Source organism: Heterocephalus glaber, unplaced genomic scaffold, assembly GCF_053883595.1.
Source record: "Heterocephalus glaber isolate CG9 unplaced genomic scaffold, H.glaber_assembly_v1.0 deba00001673, whole genome shotgun sequence".
NCBI lineage: Eukaryota > Metazoa > Chordata > Mammalia > Rodentia > Bathyergidae > Heterocephalus > Heterocephalus glaber.
In genome coordinates this window covers 25,976,041-25,995,486 of record NW_028258410.1, presented here as the reverse complement: position 1 = coordinate 25,995,486, position 19,446 = coordinate 25,976,041, and the positions used below count along the sequence as shown (strand labels likewise).

The following is a 19,446-nucleotide window of genomic DNA, read 5'->3' as shown; positions in this document are numbered from 1 at the left end:
GTATAAGAATAGACATTCTAGGGGTAGTTGACTTGGTGCAGGGATGGCTTAGAAAACTAAATCTGACAACAGAACCCTGCCTTGCTAGAAGAAAAAGAAAAGCTATATAAAGAAACAAGCCAAGGAGGAAATAGTGCATATAAAGAAACCTGAGCAACTCAGACTTGCAAGGGATATAACACAAAAGAACAAGCCTAAAAATACTGCCTTCTTTTTTAAAAAGCCACAATATAACCAGTCCTGGAAGTATGACTATGTTTTTTTGGTTTGTTTCTTCTTTTTTTAAATGTTAGAGTATGTTCAAGAACAATATTATATGGGAACTATAGTAGAAAATGAAACAGGCAACAGTTGTCACAAAGGCAGACCAAAAAGATTTTGTGTTATAAGATGAAGGTTAAGGGTTAAATATGTACATTATATAGATCTCATTTATAATAGCCACAACAGTAATATTAGAGGAAGCTCTAAGTATCCATTTTGTGCCTGATATACACTATCACGTTTAATTCTTACCACAGTCCTGCACGTTTTTATTATTATCCCCTTTTTACAATTGAGGAAACTGAGAAAGAAAACTAAAAGCCATTAGTAAAATATCTTGTTCAGTCACATAGCTAGTAACTGAGTTGAAGCCAGGTCTACCTGACTGATGGCTTTCACACAGTACCTTACATTTCCATGTAGTAGGACAGAAATGTTTTCTTTAAAACAGAAAATAAATTAAGGAGACACTAGTAAAATTTGGAAACTTGTAACTCTAACAGAAGGTGGAACAGAAGGTATATCTAAATAGCAAAATGATTTTGATAAATCAGTACTCTGACAATCTATAATCATTTAATCAAATTCTGGCTATGTATGTGATAGAGCAAAAGCAGCACAGAATTTGGAGAAGACAGGCTGACAGTCAATTAAATATTATTTGCTGCCCCCACACCTACACACATAAACGAGCAATGCTGCAGCAACAGAGGACTTGGTGCTCTTGGACTAGATACCCCTGGACATCAGAGAGGAGAATGAGGCCTGTATATGACATATGGATCAGTGGGAAGCTGGGAATTACCACAGCCTTTGGGGAAGAAGAAATCAATAAATGGCAGTGATGTAGCTTGACCGTCACCCAGGGGAAAAAATTCCCATAAAATTAGCTAAGTGTTTTGCCAGCTATGATGTAACAACAGTTTTGGGGTTTTTTTGGTACTGGGGATCGAACTCAGGACCTTGAACTTGTGAGGCAGATGGCGGAACCACTGAGCTAAATCTCCAGCCCTGTAACAAGTTTTAAGGAATGAAACCTGTGCAGGATGTTTAGAACAATACCTCTCATTTCTGACACTCGTTTAGGTTTCGAGGGCATGCTCTCAAAGAACACAAAATTAAAAATGGAATTATTTGAGCTCTTTTAAATCATTTTCCACTTTCCCCCCACTTCTGAGCCAGATCCTCTAGCTGTGCCCTCATCACTGTATGAGTCTGGCATGAAATTAAGTGGGAACAAAACCAGACTGACAGCTGGAGAGGCAAAGAGGCTCAAGAACAAAGCAAACCTTGTGGGCTGATAAGTCTGAAAGAAGGAATCAGACGTCCTGAAATTTTCCCCATCGAACTCCAGCATAGCAATGAACTCTCTGTGACAACTGTATCTGAATAAGATCCCTAGGAGTTGCTGTTGCTCATCAAACTGTAATTCACAGTCACTGTCAAATCTCCATAAGAAGCAGGTGGCACCCTGGGAAAACCTCCAAGGACTGGCCAGGAGGTGGGATGGAGGGGGGAGTGTCACATGTCTGGCACAAGAAATGCTGACCTCAGAAGGCCTGAAGGGAAATGAACAATGTTCTTGTCTCTTAGCAATGACCAGTTGGAAAACACAGATAGACAGAAAGAAAAAAATTACACTCACAACTGCCACAAACATACAACATGCTTAGGATTGAATTCAATAAGAAATACAAAAACTCGGTAATGTGACACTAGGTAGGAGCTATGGTGTTCTCTTAGCCATTATATCTGTAACATCGAAAGGGGCTCTAGCACAAGGTAGATACTTCATATATATTGACTCGACTGTGTGCATAAAAGACTGAAGTATAAGGAGTAGCATGTTCTTTAAATTTGCAAAGATGGCAATCCTCCCCTATTTAATGAGTAAAAGCCAATAAAAATCTTATCATATGGATAACCATCTATATAGATATGTAAATGTATACATGTGTATAAACATACTTTTCTAGAGTTACAAGCTGCAGAGGCCAGAGATAGGTCTAAACAATAACTCTATAAAGTTCACCTGAAATAATACATGAGCAGAAGAAGAGAAGTATTGACCAAAAGAATGGAAAGGCTAGACATGCATAGCATATATAATATCTCAGTGTATTTAATGAATAGTATTTTATGTCAACGGGGGAAAGACTATTTTAGTAAATAGAAAATTAGGGAATCAAGACATATTTGGAAAGAAACTTCCATTAATGTCATTTACCAAAATGACAGAAGGCATGAAGACTAAAATGAAAAAAGAAATCCAGGAAAGGATTATGAATTAAAATGTCTATTTAATTTATGGATCTTCCCAAACCTCTAGTAAAATGGTAGTAAGAATCATTATGCATCACTCTCCCAATAAATCCACAAGAGAGAACAAAAGTAGCAACATTCTGGAAGCTAGAAAGCATACCAAGTGGTATTTGTATTGAAGAAGGCTAAATCCAGGCAAGAAACAGTGTGACTTAATGCTGCAGGGTATCTGAAGGTATTAGACATTGGTGGCACTACGGTTCCTAAAAGTGGGAGCGTGGAGCGTCTAAACACAGGGGAAGTGGTGGGATATTTGTTGAAGTATCAATTACCCTCTAGACTACTCAATCCACCATTTAAAAAGGTAAAATAAAGGATCACAGTCTTCTCTATTCTGGGAGTTATGACCAAAGATCAAGAGGAGAAATGTGAGAGAGAAATATGAGAAACGGCTAGTTTTTCTTACCCTTCCCCCACAACCAATGCAGAGCACATTCAAGTCTCTGCTTTCTAGGCAAAACAGAGGAGAGAAATAGAGATAAATATACTGACACTGGAGGGTTCCCAGTGAGATGATTCAGACAGATGAGTAGTATTCACATATGGAGAGTGAAGCTCACAGCTAACAAGCCTCATTCACATACTCAGAACTTTGATTCAACAGTGCCTCACCATCTCATGGCTGAGGACAGCAGACATCCCAAGAAAGCCCCTGACCTGAAACATGAGGTTCTACTTCTGCTATGGTGGGGTGAGGTCCTAACATACCAACTCTGCAATAAATAAATACAAAGCCTGCACAAAATGTAAACAAAAGCAAACAAATGAGCAGAAAAACCTACTGACGGCACTGGAAATTAACAAGAGCAGGCAGATTTTGGAAAGGAACAGAAACTGTGGTTTGGGTAGAGGTGAGGTTGCAATTACAATGGCAGAGACGTAGGGCAGCTACTACTCATGAGAAAAAGCACCATGGGAAGAAGCCTAAGCAAGTATGACTGCCAGAGAGAGGGACTCCCCAGAAAGGGGTGGGGTGGGGAGAATACTCCAAACTCTGGATATGAACTCTACTCTGGCTGAACCTCCGACTCATATTTACTTGGGGCAGACTGTCAGTCTGGACTGGGACAGGAGCTGCTACCTGCCAGAGACATCGATACATTCAGCACTTTCAGTGTCCCCCAGTTAACTGTCTCCAAAAAACAACCAACAACATCTTCAGAGCAATATTACAGAATCCTACATCTCTACAACATGGCATTCAAAAGGTCTAGGAAAAAAAAAAAGTGAAATTATGTAACACGTAGGACAGGAAAATGTAACCCATTCTCAAGAGAAAAGATAATCAACAGATGCCAAATCTTTGATTCTACAGTTCAGACTAGAACTTTAAAGCAACTATTAGAATTTACTCAATGAAGTAGAAGGATGTAAGTAATGAGTGAAGAAAAAAGTTTATAAAGAATCAAATGAAAATCTTAAGAGCTAAAAAATACAGTTTCTTATGATAAAGCACTGGTTGGCTTAATAAGCATCATGGAGATTACAGAGAACTCAATAAACTTGAAGGCAGATAAACTGCAACAAAAGACAGATAAAAAACATTTTTTTAAAAACCCAGAATCTATGGACTTGTGGGACAATATCTAAAGGTCAAATACACAGGTGACTGGAGTCTCACAGAGAAACAAGATAATGAGGCAAAAAGAAATTGAAAGACAAGTGGCCAAAAGCAGCCTAAAAAAGACATTCATTTGATAAAATTAAGAAGCTCGGTGAAGTTGAAGTTCAGAATTCTGGATGAACTCTAGATATCATAAACTGCTGAAAACTAAAAATTAGAAGAAACCTTGGAAGCAGAGTAAATCAACACATTACATACAGGGGAATGATTTGAATGACTATAGAACCTTCTGTCAGAAACCATGGGGGCCAAAACCCACTGGAAAACACTTAAATGGTGGGGGGAAAATGTAGACTTGGAATTCTAGTATAAAAGACAGAGACATAATCAAAGAGAAAAATAAGACTTGAACCAAAAAGACAGCTAAAAAAATTCTGATTAACCTTAAAAAGATATCCATCGTGAAATAACTGGTGCTATAAAAAAAAAAAAAGAAAAACCGTAAGAAAATGTTCTGAGAATCAATTTAAAACTAGAACTATGGAAACAAAACCTAGGGATTTACATTGGAAGATAAAGTAAACAAATTTCACCAGAAGGTAAGGGGAGAGATAATGAGATATAAAATAGAAAAAAGGGAAAATTAAGTGATCAGTCCAGAGGGTCTGACATGTCACTAACAGGAGTTTAACAAAGAAAACTATAGAAAAAAGATAAATCTGAGGAAATTCTCCAGAACTGAAAGAAGGGACTTCAATTTCAAGTGGGAAAGATCTATTTAGAATCTAGTACAGTGAAGCAGGTCTTTGTAAAATTTCATAGGACTGGGGACAAAGAGAATATATCAAAGATTCTAAAAAGAAAAAATGCATCACATACAGAACAGGAATTTGAAGGCCTTTGAACTTGTCTACAGCAATTTCGACAGAAGACAGTAAACACCTTCAAAATTTTGTAGAGAATTTCTAACCTAGAATCTCAGTTCCAGCCAAACTGCTAACCAAGAATGATGACAGACTAAAAATAGTCAGACCTCTCATTTACCCTTGCTCAAACTCTCCTAGAAGAGATGCTCCAACATGGATCCACCAAAGGAGATCTGAATCAAAAGGAATTGATCAAAGAAGGCAGGTTAGTGACCTCCATGTGCTAGGTGAAAAGAACAGGCCAGAGAGGACAGCAGAGGCTCCAGGAGATGTGGCCCTGATACTGATGTGCTGGGACACAGCAAAAGGAAATTTTTACAAGTAGGACACAGTTTGCACATGAATTATTATAAGTGTATAGAAGAATAAGCAATCAAATAATAGTTTTTAGCTTTAGAAAAAATAAAAATTGTACAAGAAAGAAAAAGTAGAATACTACATGGTTAAGCTGTAATTTAACATAAATCATATGGTAAACCCAGAATATTAATCTAACTCAAAACATCACATAATGTCCTGGGAAGATGGGAGGACAGGAAGTTGAATATACAATGATTATGAGGGGCAATGAAAGAAGACTAAAAACTGATTTTCCAGAGTCATAACAGATAATTCCTAAAACTAAAAAATATCAAGAAATTCCAAGTAATAATATTATTTAGACAGACTTCTACATATCAAAGAAATAGAATAAAGAGTTCAAAGTAATTATTTCTGGGGTTTAGAAACTGGAAGAAGGAGATAATGAACTAGAAAATTAGAAAATGCAGAAGTCTAACAGAATGATTGGACTTTTTAAATTATGTGCATGCATAACTTTGATGAAAATAAAGTTGATTAAAAAGACAAAAGTAATTACTGGATATGAAATTAATGCCTATAATCCCAGCACTCTGGGAGGCTGAGGCAGGAGAACTGTAAATTTAAGCTCAGCTTGGGCAACTTAACAACTTAGTGAGACTCTGTCTCAAAAAAGAAAGTGAAAAGGGGTGGGGATGTAGCTCAGTGCAAAGGTCCTGGGTTCAATATTCTGAACTCCCATCAAGACAGATAAAAGAAGCGGGTGAAGGGAGGGCAGGGGAATGGGGAAAAAAAAGAACCAAGACACCTCATGTAGAGGTACAAGATCCCAATGATGAATGTAACTGTATTGTATACTTAAACTGTACCAACAAACTCAATGAAAAAAAAAAAAAGAGAAAGAGACAGAGACAGACAGCATCATAATAATATAAAAGAATCTTGTTGGATGTAGCTGGGGTAAAGAAACCATAAGAGTAAAAAGAACAAAATACTTATATAATCTCATGGTTAAGAAATGAAAGAAACTTTTAAAGCACATTAATGTAAGTACTTAGGCTTAGAATCAAGCAGAAAAAATTTAAACAAAGATTTTAGGACTAACATTTGACTACTGTAAAATGTAGAGCTTCTAAAAACTAGAACAAAATCCACATTCATAAACAAAATTAAAAAGCAAAAACAAATCTGGGAAAAGGGTTTGCAAAATATTCTTAAGCAATTCTCATAAATTAATAAAAAGCCATGGGGCTGGAGATTTAGCTCAGTGGTTCTGTCGCCTGCCTTGCAAGAGCAAGGACCCGAGTTCGATCCCCGGTACCAAAAAAAAAAAAAAAAAAGTCAAAGAACAACCGTAAATGGAGGAATAACATGAATAAGAAATCTATATAAAAAAGATACAAATAGCTAATAAATACCAAAAAATCCATCCTCATTAGTAATCAAAAGTAAAAATTAAAGTAAGATGATAACTTTGGCTTACTGAATTAGCAAAGATTAAGGAACAGAAAAAATATTGATCAGAGTAGGGAAAAAAAGCATTCTCATATAGAGTTGAAAGCACATAAGTAAAACACTCTTACTAGAGTATATTTTGGAAATATATATCAAATTTATTTAAAAACATACATTAAAAGGAAATAACTGGGAACATTCATGATGGTCATAAAGGGATATTCATTTTGACTCCCTTAAAATGCAGAAAAATTGAAACAATCTGTAGGAATATCATGTAGATCATCAAGATTTTGTTGTAGAAAAACAAAAAAATCCATAGCATATTAAATAAAAAAATGTCAATTATACAGTAGACTGTAGATACAGCAATTCAAACAAACAATAAAACTAAGCATACATATGTACAAAGAAAAAAGACTAAAAAGATAAGCACCCAATCATGAACAGGAACTTCTACAGGGTGGTGATGTTAAATGTTTCCACATTTTCAAGAGAAATCGTAATACTTAATTTGAACACAGAATTGTAATAAGCAATAAAGGGAAAAATAGCAAAAAAGGGAGCTAAAAAAACTTGTACTTATAAAAATCTGTTATTCATTATGGGGAGAGTTACTCATTTTGGGGGTGTTTCCTACAAATTATTAGTTCTATAAATTTTGAAGGCTACAGTATAAGAAGCAAGTGCTTTGGCAATGAGTTTCTGAATTACAGTGAATTTATAAAGTATAAAACTGCTGTGCCAGTTTTGGTTTATTCATAGGAGCTTCCTCCAAGAAAAATCACAGGTCTCAATCATTCTCTACATGCACATCTCTACCATACAAATCCTTCTATTGCCTAACAAGACTTGAAAAAATTATTTATGTAACATTAAGTACTGGAGTACATATAGTTAAATTTATCACAAAGTGCATGTTAATTTATAAGGGGAAACAGAATCTTAAAGGATAAGAACACCTGTTAACATGGCTGAGATTCGCTATAATTTTACTATTTGAAAACAAAGATTTTCCTTAAACTTAGCAATGCTTAGGCTATTAGTTTCTCTGATCTTGAAATATCTTTTTTTCTTATCTTCAGATCATCGATGTATTGCAATAACTTAAAACCTAAGGTATGGTGTAAGATATAACAAATGTAGTTCCCACACACAGTCCAAATAACCCACATCTATACACTTTTTGTTTGTATGAGTGACAGAATTCAGGTTCAAGGAATTATATGAATACAAACAAGAAAATAAATTAGGATATCACAGCCAGTGTGTCATAAAACCTTAGAGAGTCCGCTGAGAAAGGATAGAAAATTCTTTCTCTGAGTTGTCAGCTTATGTGCTTTCAGAAATTTGAATTAGTGATGCCTTCCAGAATGTGTTTCTCATTATTATTAAGCAACAAAAATGTAACTACGTTATTTTCTTAACCTTTTCTAATGCTACTTTGATTTCGTTCTTTACAACTAAAGTGAATATAAATACATATTGGGACTCCACATTATTGGCTATGAAATTCACTCCAGTTAAATTTCAGTATACTTGGTCATAAAATTAATTCTGAATTTCAATTAAGAGGAGATTTATTTTCTCCATTTTAGAATGTTTTCTTGTTGTTAAAGCTTAACATGAATGTATCAAAAAGATACCAAAGAAAAAGAACTGACAGCACTGGGTGCAGAGATTTGATGTACGTCTCACCTTCTCTGGATGAGATAATCTTCAAGGATATCAAGGCAGCGCACCATCTGCGAGAAGATGAGCACTTTGTGGCCACCTGCAATCAGTTTAGGAAGCAGTTTATCAATCAGCACCAGCTTCCCTGCTGCCTGAATCATGGCCTGTAGCTGAAAGTCAGGGGCATCAGGGCTGTGGGTTTTTCGGAAATCTTCCAGAATTTTTTCTTCTGCCCCTGAAAAGGAATGGAACAAAATTCTTCTTTAACAAAACATGAGGATAAAACCTCTGTTTTTCAGATCCTGGGAAACATGAATTCTTAGGTCCTGGACCTGCAGTTCAGAGAAGATATAATGAGTGTGTATTCCTGGTCTACGCCTTCATAGAGCTCATTGTGGCAGGATTTGCTACTTCACCTCATTGAGATCAAGGGTACTTTGTTAAGGATTAAGATGTTGGATCCTAAACTGATTCACCCATGTAAAGAAATCTCAGCAAGCTGACAATAAAGACCTTCCTACTTTCTGTCATCACAAGACTAGCTATAAGAATATCCAAGCCATGTTTTAATTTAAAAATTTCTCATTGCTTCTCGGCCTTTTGGCTAAGATCAAGTGTAAAAATTTCTCCAGAAGTTTCACTGTAAAGAAAACTCTCCTAACATCATCTCTACCGTGGTAAACTGTTAATTCATCAGCAGTTTAATCTCATTGCAACATTTTCATTAATTCAATGAAGTGACATATTTCTTTGGCCATAAATGGAAAGTGTGAGCCAGACTGTGAGTAAATAAGAGTAACAAAAGGCAGAGTATTATCCACCTTTTGCCAGGCAGACTATGAACTGCAGAGGCAGAGAATTTGAAATTTCAAACATGGCTGTGTACAGTATTTATGAGTTAAATTATTTATGCAAATCCATCAACTTCTCTGAACCTCAGTTTTATACGTATGTTCTAGCATCTAATGAAAACTTACTACATGAAGTCTTTGATTATCATTGCTTCTGACAGAGGTCCACGCCAGCTCTGAGTTACTCCTTTCTGCCCCAACTCACCATTGATCAAGTAGGGATGGTTACAGCACTTTCTCAGCTCCATCATGGTGTTGATGAGGTTGGGCATGTTGTGCTGATTTGCTCCCTTAGTCAGGAAAGAAAAATTTTTCTCCAGGATAGCACGGTAGTACTTTTTCTGGATATTGGTCAGTTCTACTTCAATGATGGTCTCTTGTTTTGGGGCAAGGTTCTTTTCCACATCATCTTTCAGGCGCCGAAGCATCATTGGTTTTAGGATAGACTGCAGTTTCTTTACCTGTTCAGGGAAACCATATCTATTTACCTGCCCCAATCCTGATGGAACGATTAGGAGGATATTCCAATCTTCACTAGCTACTCATCTGGACAACAGACTAAAAGAAAGATCATGACTGATTCTTGAAAATGGAGAGTTTACAACAGTACATGAAGGGAAAAAAGAATCTGGCTTAAACTCAAAAATTACCAAGAACCTATGTGGTAATCTCACAAGATAAAAAAGGAGAAAAAGAAGACATTATTTGTTCTCTAGGATGGAGAAAACAGACATCTTTGATTCTTTCTCTAACACATATACATGCACAGGAATTAACTGAAGAATATTTTAAGTTTTGTTAGGAGGTACAAATGATATATTACAAAGGGAGACTTTGCTGAAAGAACAGAGGAAGTAGACAATCTGAAAATGGAGCCCTCCTACATTATTTAAATAACAGCAGCAGCATGTGTGTTTGGGAGTAGCAGTGTGTAAAGAAATAATGTTGTTCCATGCTATAATGGGAGATGTCACATCAGGGCACCTCAAGCTTGATACTGTTTCCCTACTATGTCCCTAAGAGCCCTTAGAGGCTAGAGACCTCCACTCACTTCACTGAACCAGCAAGGTGTCTTGTTCTCTCATGCAGGAAGACAATGAAAGGATAAAGGACTCAAAAATAATGCACCTAAGGTAACCCTGAGCTAAAACATGATGCATACTAATTAAGATTAACCTTATGTGGGTTTTCTATAAAATGGAGTACTATTCAGCCATAAAGAGAAATTAAGAGACATTTATAGCTAAATGAATGCACATTGAGGCAATACTCTTAAGTGAAATAAATAGGACACATATGTGTAAATACCAAATAGTTTCTCTAGTGTGACAAAATGAAAGTATAAATAAGGAATAAAAGGTAAAATACATAATGTGAAGCCGGGTGTGGTGGTGCACACCTGTAATCCCAAGCACTTGGGAGGCTGAGGCAGGAGGATCTCCTTGAGTTCGAGGCCAGCCTGGTCTACATAATGAGTTCAGGACCAGCCTGAACTACAAAGGGAGACCCTGCCTCAAACCACTCCCCTCCAAAACAAAACCAAAAAAAACCAAAAAAAACCCCAAAAAACAGATAATGTGAAACAGGAAGAAAAGGGGCAAAGGGGAAGGGGAAGTGGGAAGGGTAGGGGAAAGGAAAGAAGGGAATGGAATTAATATGAGAAAATGAAAAAATGGAAACAAAGTCTTTGTAAATAGAGAGGGGTGAGGGGTTGAAGGGAGGGCAGGAGATGGGGGAAATATGTAAGAACCAAGATAGAGCATGTAAAGGTACAAATTCCCAATGATGAATGACACTATACTGTATACCTAAAATGTACCAATAAAATAATATATACAAAAAATTAACCCTGATGTGGAAATAAAAGGAAAATGAAAGTGCAAGTTTCAAGTCAGAAAAGGTTGTTCAAAAAGTTTTAAAGGCATAGAATGTATGGCAGCAGTGCTTCCCAAAGCAATGTAACATGACTGACAGTGATCAGGAGAGTTACTTACTGGAGTAGGTTTTAGACAATGACGTATATGCTTTACTCTGGAAACAGTTTCTAGCACTTTTATTTACTATGTTTTAAAATATAGATGTTTCATACAAGCAGACAGTAGAATAGTGGTTACCAGAGACAGATGAGGTACGGGGGTTGGGGAAACAGTGATCAAAGAGTACAAAATTTCAGTTAGACAGAAGGAATAAGTTTAAGAGATCTACTGTACAATGTGAGTCTACAATTATTAATAATGCATTGTGTTTCTGAGGATCACCTTAGAGTGAATTTGAATGTTCTCACAACAAAAGTTGGCAAAGTAATGCTATGTTAACTAGTTCTATTTAGCCATTCTACTATGTATACATATTTTAAAACATTACGGTGTACTTAATAAATATGTACTCAATAAATATATGTAATTTTTGTCAGTTAAAATACATAATGCTTTAAGAAATTAAAAAAAAAAACAAAAAAAACCAAGACATTTGATGCCTCTTTTATGGTTTTCTTCTAACTAACCCCAATCTTCTAACTCTTTTTATGAAACCTGATTTTACCAATCAATGGTACTTAGGAATCTAATCCCCCCCAATGGGTAAGGAATTACTATATAAGAGCCCAAAGACAAAACACAGCTGGCTAATCGTTAAAGATAGGGACGAATGTCAATCTGCCACATGCTGGGTTCAACTTTTGCCCTTCACTTGGTTCGTACCTTGAATCATTTAGGGTATACTATATGCCAGACACTGTGCTGGTCAATACAACAAACACAACTTTGGAGAAGATGTGGGCCTTGTCCTCAAGGAGGTCATTGTCTAGGAAGAAGAAAAGATGCATACCAAAAATTAAGTGCAATGGGAGAAGAGGATGCATTTCTAATGGTCCAAAAATGAAGAGAGGGTTGGGGCTGGCTTTCAAAGGATCAGGAGGTACTGCAAAATGCAGAGGGGGAATTACGTTTGATTATTCATTGTTCTCAAAGTCTGACTTGTACCACAAGTGGAAAGAAACAGACTGCAGCCAATAGAATGTACTCTTGACACCTGTTAGTGAAATTCCCAAACCCTTCTAGTCCCTAAATTCTCTCTATCCCATCCCATTTCCACACTACTGCTAGATTAATTTAACAGAACTAATTGTCATTCCTGCAATAAAAGCCTTGCATGGTTTCTCTATTAATACCTACTGATTTTTCAACCTGTCTTTCAAGATCTTTCTACAACTGTAAACCCCACTGGCCTTATACATTTCCCTGTTCATCTACTCTGTTTTCAATTCAATCAGATGACTCCTCACTACTGAGTAAATCCCACAGCTCAGATTGTATGGGGCTTTTTTTCCTATGCAAAGTAGTCATCACCTCTTCTCTATCCCTCAAAATGCATTTGTAAATCATATTCTCTCCCTAAAGTCATCCCTGATTCTCAAACAGATGTGACCTTTCCTTCCTTTAAAGTCCCCAACTCTGTTCCTCATAGGGCATTTAAACTTGTCTGGCTTATTTCCATAATTCCTAGTAGAGATATCTACCCATAGTACATATTTATTAATATTGGTTGTTTTGAATTAGGTTTAAGTCCAACACATTAGACTTGGGACTAGATCTTAAAAACTGAGGTAAAATCAGTTCATCTGGACAAAATGGAACTAAACAAAAATTTATTTACCTGACTGCCTCGTTTTCTTTACTACTCATATACTGTATTGTAATCAAGAAGATGGGCCTGGGAACATGTAGCAGATTATATAAGATGAAGGGTGAAGGATGAAAGAAGTAGAACAAAGCACCATGTTCTTGAGACCAGAGCTATAAGCAAAATCACTGAATGAATGTACAGGGGAGTTCAGTGAACCAGGATGCCTAATATGCTAATTTAAGATATTCTGGATGCTGACTAATTGCTAACAATCAAGTGGCCTTCCCCAACATAAACAAATATACAAAATGAAGCAAGCAATGCTCATTGCAGCAGAGATGTGAGAATTTGCTAAATCCTATCTCCATAATAACAGAACTCTTGCTCTTTCCTTGATACGAAAGTGACCCGCATATATTGCCTTCAATCCTTCAGGCTCCTAATTACCTGTTCCTCTGTTTTCAGATCTCCAAACTCCTCCAAGAATGCAGTCTCTGAAGGAAACTGTGTTGGCTCCAGAAAATTTAGCAAACTGAAGAGCTCTTCCACAGAGTTTTGTAAAGGTGTCCCGGTGAGTAGCACTTTATGTTCCTGTATAAATTAGGCATAAATGACAAACAATGTTTGAGCTCCCAAAACAATACATTTTAGCAGGGAAAACTAAGCCCAGGCATTCTGTGCTCAATTTGGAGCAATTCTATTCTGATTTAATGAAAAGACAGGGTCCCAACATTTCACAGGGGTATAGTCATTAAAAAGATCAACTTTCAGATCCCTGAGTCTAAGACTAATAGAATTTTATGTTAATGAAAGCAACCATCCACTAATTCACTAAAAATTGGGTAACTGCCCACCATATACTGGACACTCTTCCAAGTCAATACCTAAAAACAAACTAAAACACTTTAAATTTTCAGGTCACAAATTTCATGATATGTGAAAGTTCCCCGAGTTCTTTTGAGAACAGGTGGCCAAAAAGACTATACATAAGTAAATAACATGCAGAATGGCTAAGGAACACTTCTCTGAATAAAAGTTATCTGTGTTTATTTATGTAAAAACCTGGCTCTTACCAGGGCCATGAGCTTTAACCCCTCTAGAAGTTTGCAGTTCCTATTCTTCAATCTGTGGGCCTCATCAATTATCACACAGCTCCAGTGAATCTTCTTCAACTCTGGGCAATCGGCCAGGATCATCTCAAATGTTGTGATGACGACATGGAATTTGAAAACTCCTGAAAGGGGGTTTCCCTGAGAATGACACAATCAAAGACACAGCTTTATATCATGATTAATAGACTATCTGCCAGATTAAGAGAAGGGAGGGCTATTCATTTGAGAAAGGCAAGAATATATGACCAGCTACAGTATTTAGAAAAGACAGACCTCACAGCATCAGTGAAAAAGGAGTGAGAGAGTAACTGGCCTGGTGGTGCAGGCCCATAGTGCCAGCACTCTTGAGAGACTGAGGCAGGAAGAATCCAAGTTTGAACGCAGGGGGGAAATTTAGTGAATTACCAAGACCTTGTACCAACAAAAGAGGGGAATGGGAGATGGGGACATAGCTCAGTGCAAAAGCTTTATATTCAAACTCCACTATTGCATGTGTGCGTGTACACAAACACACAAACACACACACACACACACACACACACACACACACACACAGAGGTAAGATGGATGCCAAAAGCACAGCAAGGGAATTTTTTATTTACTTATTTCCATTTCTTTTTTATTAGTGTTATATATGTGATACATAATGAATATATTCTTTGTGGGTATGGGTACATATACATATCCCATCTTAATCCTTTTATTTTTCCTCACCCTGGTCCTGTGAGCTCCTCCCTTCCCCAGATCCCCTTTTATTTATTAATTGTCATAATAAGGAAAATAGATGGGAATGATTGAGGTATCATCCCTAGACAGAAGTTGGTCTAAATTATCCATGGATTGAATGACCAAGAAAACCCTCTGCTACTTTTCAGATTTAGTTAATTTCACTGTTTTGTAAAAAATTAATTTTCACCTAATTTCACCTTATAACTCAGTTTTAGGCATACATCCCAATTCACTCAAGATAAGTGTTACTAGAGAGAACACATCTTGGTTTCCTAACCAGTTTTAGTGTTGCCATCACATTTCAAGAGCAGACCTACATCATGTTAGAGCATGATGTCTTCCAAGTGTCTCCTGCTATCTATGAAACCCCTGGGAAAAGCATACAAGATTTCCTCTGACTGGGATAATTTAATTCTTACTGGTCTTGGACAAGCATATAACCAAACTCAGCAGAGCGATGACATGTACCAAAAACTTAAAAGTTCTTTTGTGGTTTTAATAATACGAAACCTGCTTTTCCTTTATTTTTCCCTGTCCAGTCTGTTCCCCTCCTTTCCAAACTCCTGGCTGGCAATCCATCCACTATACACTAATTCTTCTCACTTCTTTCCCTGATCAGATGACAATTCATATAAAATCTTTTATATACAAAAGCAACTTTATAAGCTAATCAATAAGCTAAGCTTTCAGTATCCTAAAAAAGAACTCTGGTATATCTCAGAAAGATGAGAAAGCACTCCCTTAAATACTGTGCTTTATCATAAATTAAAATAAACCAAGAAGGAAGAGCATGAAATCAGCTTCAACAAATATATAACTCACAAGGTCAGTCAACAGTAACCTAGGGCTCTGAAACCCCTGAAGATAAGAGGCACAAAGGCCACTCTGAGCTCAGGCAATCTCTGAGTCTTTGTGATGGATGTGAGGCTCACCTGTGTATCCCTGTACACCATCTCATACTGCTGGATCATTTGCCTGCTGATCTGGCTGCCGTGGTACACAATGGCGTTCATCTCTGTCCATGTCCGGAACTCCCTCTCCCAGTTGGTGATAGTAGAGAGAGGTGCAATGATGAGAAAAGGGCCATGGATCCCCCTGAGGAATATTTCTGAAAGGAATGTGATGGACTGAATGGTTTTGCCTAGGCCCATCTCATCAGCCAAAATACAGTTTTTCCTGCAGAGGGTAAAAAATACAAGTAATTCATGATCAATATAGTAAAGTTATAAGGGTTAGTTAAGACTGAAAAATGCTTCAGAAATATACTATCATCTTAAAGTTATTAATGAAGGGTTTATCATCATTTTACAGAGATAAAACTGAGGCTGGTTTTTGCTATTGTTCATATCCTGCCTACTTCCAAAGAGAAACTGTGCCAAAATGGAACTTGGAGAACATATATGAAATAAGTCTGTTAAAATAAAAAAATAAAAATACTGAAAATTAAAATAATATTAAGACAAAGAGAAAAAAACTGTCTCATACTAAGCCACTTTTCATAACTGAGAAACTTCTTAGAACTCAAGGTAGGGACTTCCAGGAAGATGGTGGAGTGGTAAACAACAGAGAAACAGCTTCTCTGAGATTTGGTGTTCAGATGCTGGAATACAGCAACATGAGGAAGAGAAGGAGGGAAGTGAGTTCCTGGGACCCAGAAAAGATCTGACGTGAGAATTGAAGCCCATGGGGAGAGTGAGAAGAGATACCTCAATGCAAAAGAAAGAGGTGGCAAGTGGCGCTTTCTCCTAGAGCTCTGACTTGCTGCATGAGAGGGAGGACTTGAACCTGCATATGCATGGTGACTACTGGCAACCCCAGAGGCCTCCACAGAGAAACACATGAGGAAAATAGAGCAGTGAACCCAGTGGACTACAATGGTTGGTGAGTTATTCTGGATCAGACATCCCCCAGGAGAGGGAGACTGGCCAGTTGCCACCTTGAAGAGGGGCCAACTGAGAGCAGAACACACAGCAGCTGCCGGCTGGCTCCATCTAGTGGCTCCCAGTGTCAGGGTGAGGTGAAACCGAGTTAGTCAGAAGGAGGTCAAAGAGCCGATTTCAAGTTGGCAGGGGGCACATGTGTAGGCTGAACAAATTGGGTTCCAACCTCACAGCCAGAACTTCAGTGGAATTAAAGGTGCAGGATTGCTGGGATTATCCACTATCCCACCAAAAATCTATGGCAAGCTTACTGGGATTAATACGGATCTGGGTTCAGTCTGCCCACCCTGTCTACCAGTGACAGCAGAGACACACACCCTGAAGTGAGACTTTTTTTCTCAATTGTTTGTTCTTGTTTTTATGAGTGTGAACACTGTTTCTATATTGTTCTGTTCTACTCTTGCTTTTATTTCTTCCTTCTCTTTCCCTCCTGTCTTCACCAGTGCTCCAAAGGTGACATAATCTTCCTTTGTGCTCCAGCCTTGCTTCTAATCCCTTCCTCTTCTACTAGTTCTCTATTTTTTTCACCCTAATCTCTTTTAAATTTTCTCTTAAATTTGAGGGGAAAATCACCATATTGAGGGCATATTTACTGTAGATCTTGTTATATAACCACAAATCTAGTTCATACAGTTAAAGGTGGCAAATTAATAGTTACCAGTTTCATTTTCTAGGCTGTATTTGATGCTATTGTTATTACTGATTATACTACTTTAGCCAAGGTGATACAATTGTTCTAATCAATTGTCCTTCCTGGTATGCCAAGACTGAGATTGCCTAAGGGTCATAAACAATACCAGTGCCAAGGAACCAACAGTTAGGCCAAATAGCAAATTCTCATTCCCCCCAAAATTGAAGAGGTAGGATTTAGGAACACACTCAAACCCAAAAGCCAGCTGTACCTGGAAGACATCTTTGAGAAGCTGTCATTTCCTAAGGGTTCTCAATAAGCGATAAAGGTACCTACTATAAGGAATCTACAAGCATCAACCCTAGAATTAAACTAAAAAAAAAAAAAGAGAGAGAGAAGACAGAGAAGCAAGATGCAACCCAAGATTTCCGGCTCATCAAAGGCAAATGCAGGGGGCAATGAGGTAGAACAATTCGAAAGCTACCTACTTGGACTTTCGGAAGTAGTGACACCAGAAGTAACAAAGCAGATAAATGAGGCTGTAGAAAAAAATCAAATCAAAAATAACTTCTCAGATAACTACAGAGATGGCAACCGCAATGACCATCATTAGTGACTTTGGATACAGATAAAAAAATAGAGGAGCTTAGGAAAATGATGGAAACCATGAACAACCAACATAGGAAAGAAATGAAATCCATGAAACAGATTCAAACACATACCCAGGAGATTAAAAATTCTATTGAAAATATACACAACAGAATGAGTGAATGTGAGGACAGAATGTCATATATAAGATAGGATTGCAGTTAGAGATCATGAAAAGAAAGATTTCTTAAAAATATCAAGGAACCACAAAAAGTCAATCCAACAGCTGGTAGATGATGCAAAGAAGAATAATATAAGATTGATCAAACTCAATGAAAAAGCAGAAGATAGCATCAAACAACACAAAAAACCTGCTCACAGAAATAATGGTAGAAAAGTTCCCAAGCAGGTAAAAAGAATTTGACATACAGGTAAATGAGGCATAGAGAAGTCCAATTAGCTATGATTAAAAAACGAAAACTACACCAAGGCATATAATAAATAGTTAAGATTCCAGAAATTCAACACAAGAACAGAATATTAAAAGCTGTTAGAGAAAAGAAACAAATCATCTACAAAGGAAAGCCCATCAGAATCACAGCATACTTCTCAACAGAAACCCTTAAGTCAAAGAGAGCTTGGAGTCAAGTATTTCAAACCCTAAAAGAAGACAACCTCCTGCTTAGACAGACGAACCTTGCAAAACTACCTTTCAAAATTGATGGAGAGGGCCAGGGATTTAGCTCAGTGATGCTGCCACCTGCCTCGCAAGTGCAAGGTTCTGAGTTCAATCCTTGGTACAAAAAAAAAAAAAATTGATGGAGAAATAAGATACTTCCCTGACAAAGAACACCTAAAGAAATTCATGACCACTAAACCAGTACTCCAAAAAGTTCTAAAGGACGTTCTAGAAAGAGATAACGAGCAGTACAACTCCATGAACCCCAACAGAATGAATCCAGGCAAGGCAAGTAATTAAAAAGAAGGGAATAAAAAAATGAACCAACAACACGAAAATAACATGAAAAAGATAAGTCAATACATATCAGTTACAACTATCAATGTAAATGGTCTCAATTCATCAACTGAAAGAAACAGATTGGCAGAATGGATCAAGAAGCAAGATCTAACAATATGCTGCATAAGAGAAACACATTTAATTTAGTCAAAGAATGGAAAACAACACTCCATGCAACAGGAAGCTGGAAAAAAGCAGGGGTAGCTATTCTATTTGCAGACAAAGTGGATTTCAAGCCAAGACTGATTAAGAGAGACAAAGAAGGTTACTACCATCCTTGTAAAGGGAACAATCCAAGAGGAAGAAATAACAATCATAAATATTTATCCACACACACCAGCATACCCAACTATAAAAAACTCAATAAATACCTCACTGTCACAAACAGACAGGTCAACTAGACAAAAAAAAAAAAAAAAAAATCAACAAAGAAATATCAGAACAGAGC

General features: G+C 37.1%; 1 protein-coding gene and 1 pseudogene across 5 annotated transcripts in view; one reads left to right on the top strand and one right to left on the bottom strand.

Annotated features, from left to right (window-relative positions):
- Chd6 (chromodomain helicase DNA binding protein 6) overlaps positions 1-19,446 on the bottom strand; it is a 235,537-nt gene that overhangs the window by 77,874 nt on the left and 138,217 nt on the right. For all 5 annotated transcript variants that reach the window (XM_004858220.3, XM_087197902.1, XM_021239068.2 and 2 more), the window contains 5 exons: positions 15,754-15,997; positions 14,054-14,230; positions 13,428-13,571; positions 9,562-9,817; positions 8,530-8,740 (listed from right to left, as the gene is read on the bottom strand). In XM_004858220.3, the coding sequence (XP_004858277.1) occupies positions 8,530-8,740; positions 9,562-9,817; positions 13,428-13,571; positions 14,054-14,230; positions 15,754-15,997 (1,032 nt within the window). The remainder of the gene's footprint in view (positions 1-8,529; positions 8,741-9,561; positions 9,818-13,427; positions 13,572-14,053; positions 14,231-15,753; positions 15,998-19,446) is intronic.
- LOC147822215 (signal recognition particle RNA) lies at positions 10,735-10,873 on the top strand (annotated as a pseudogene).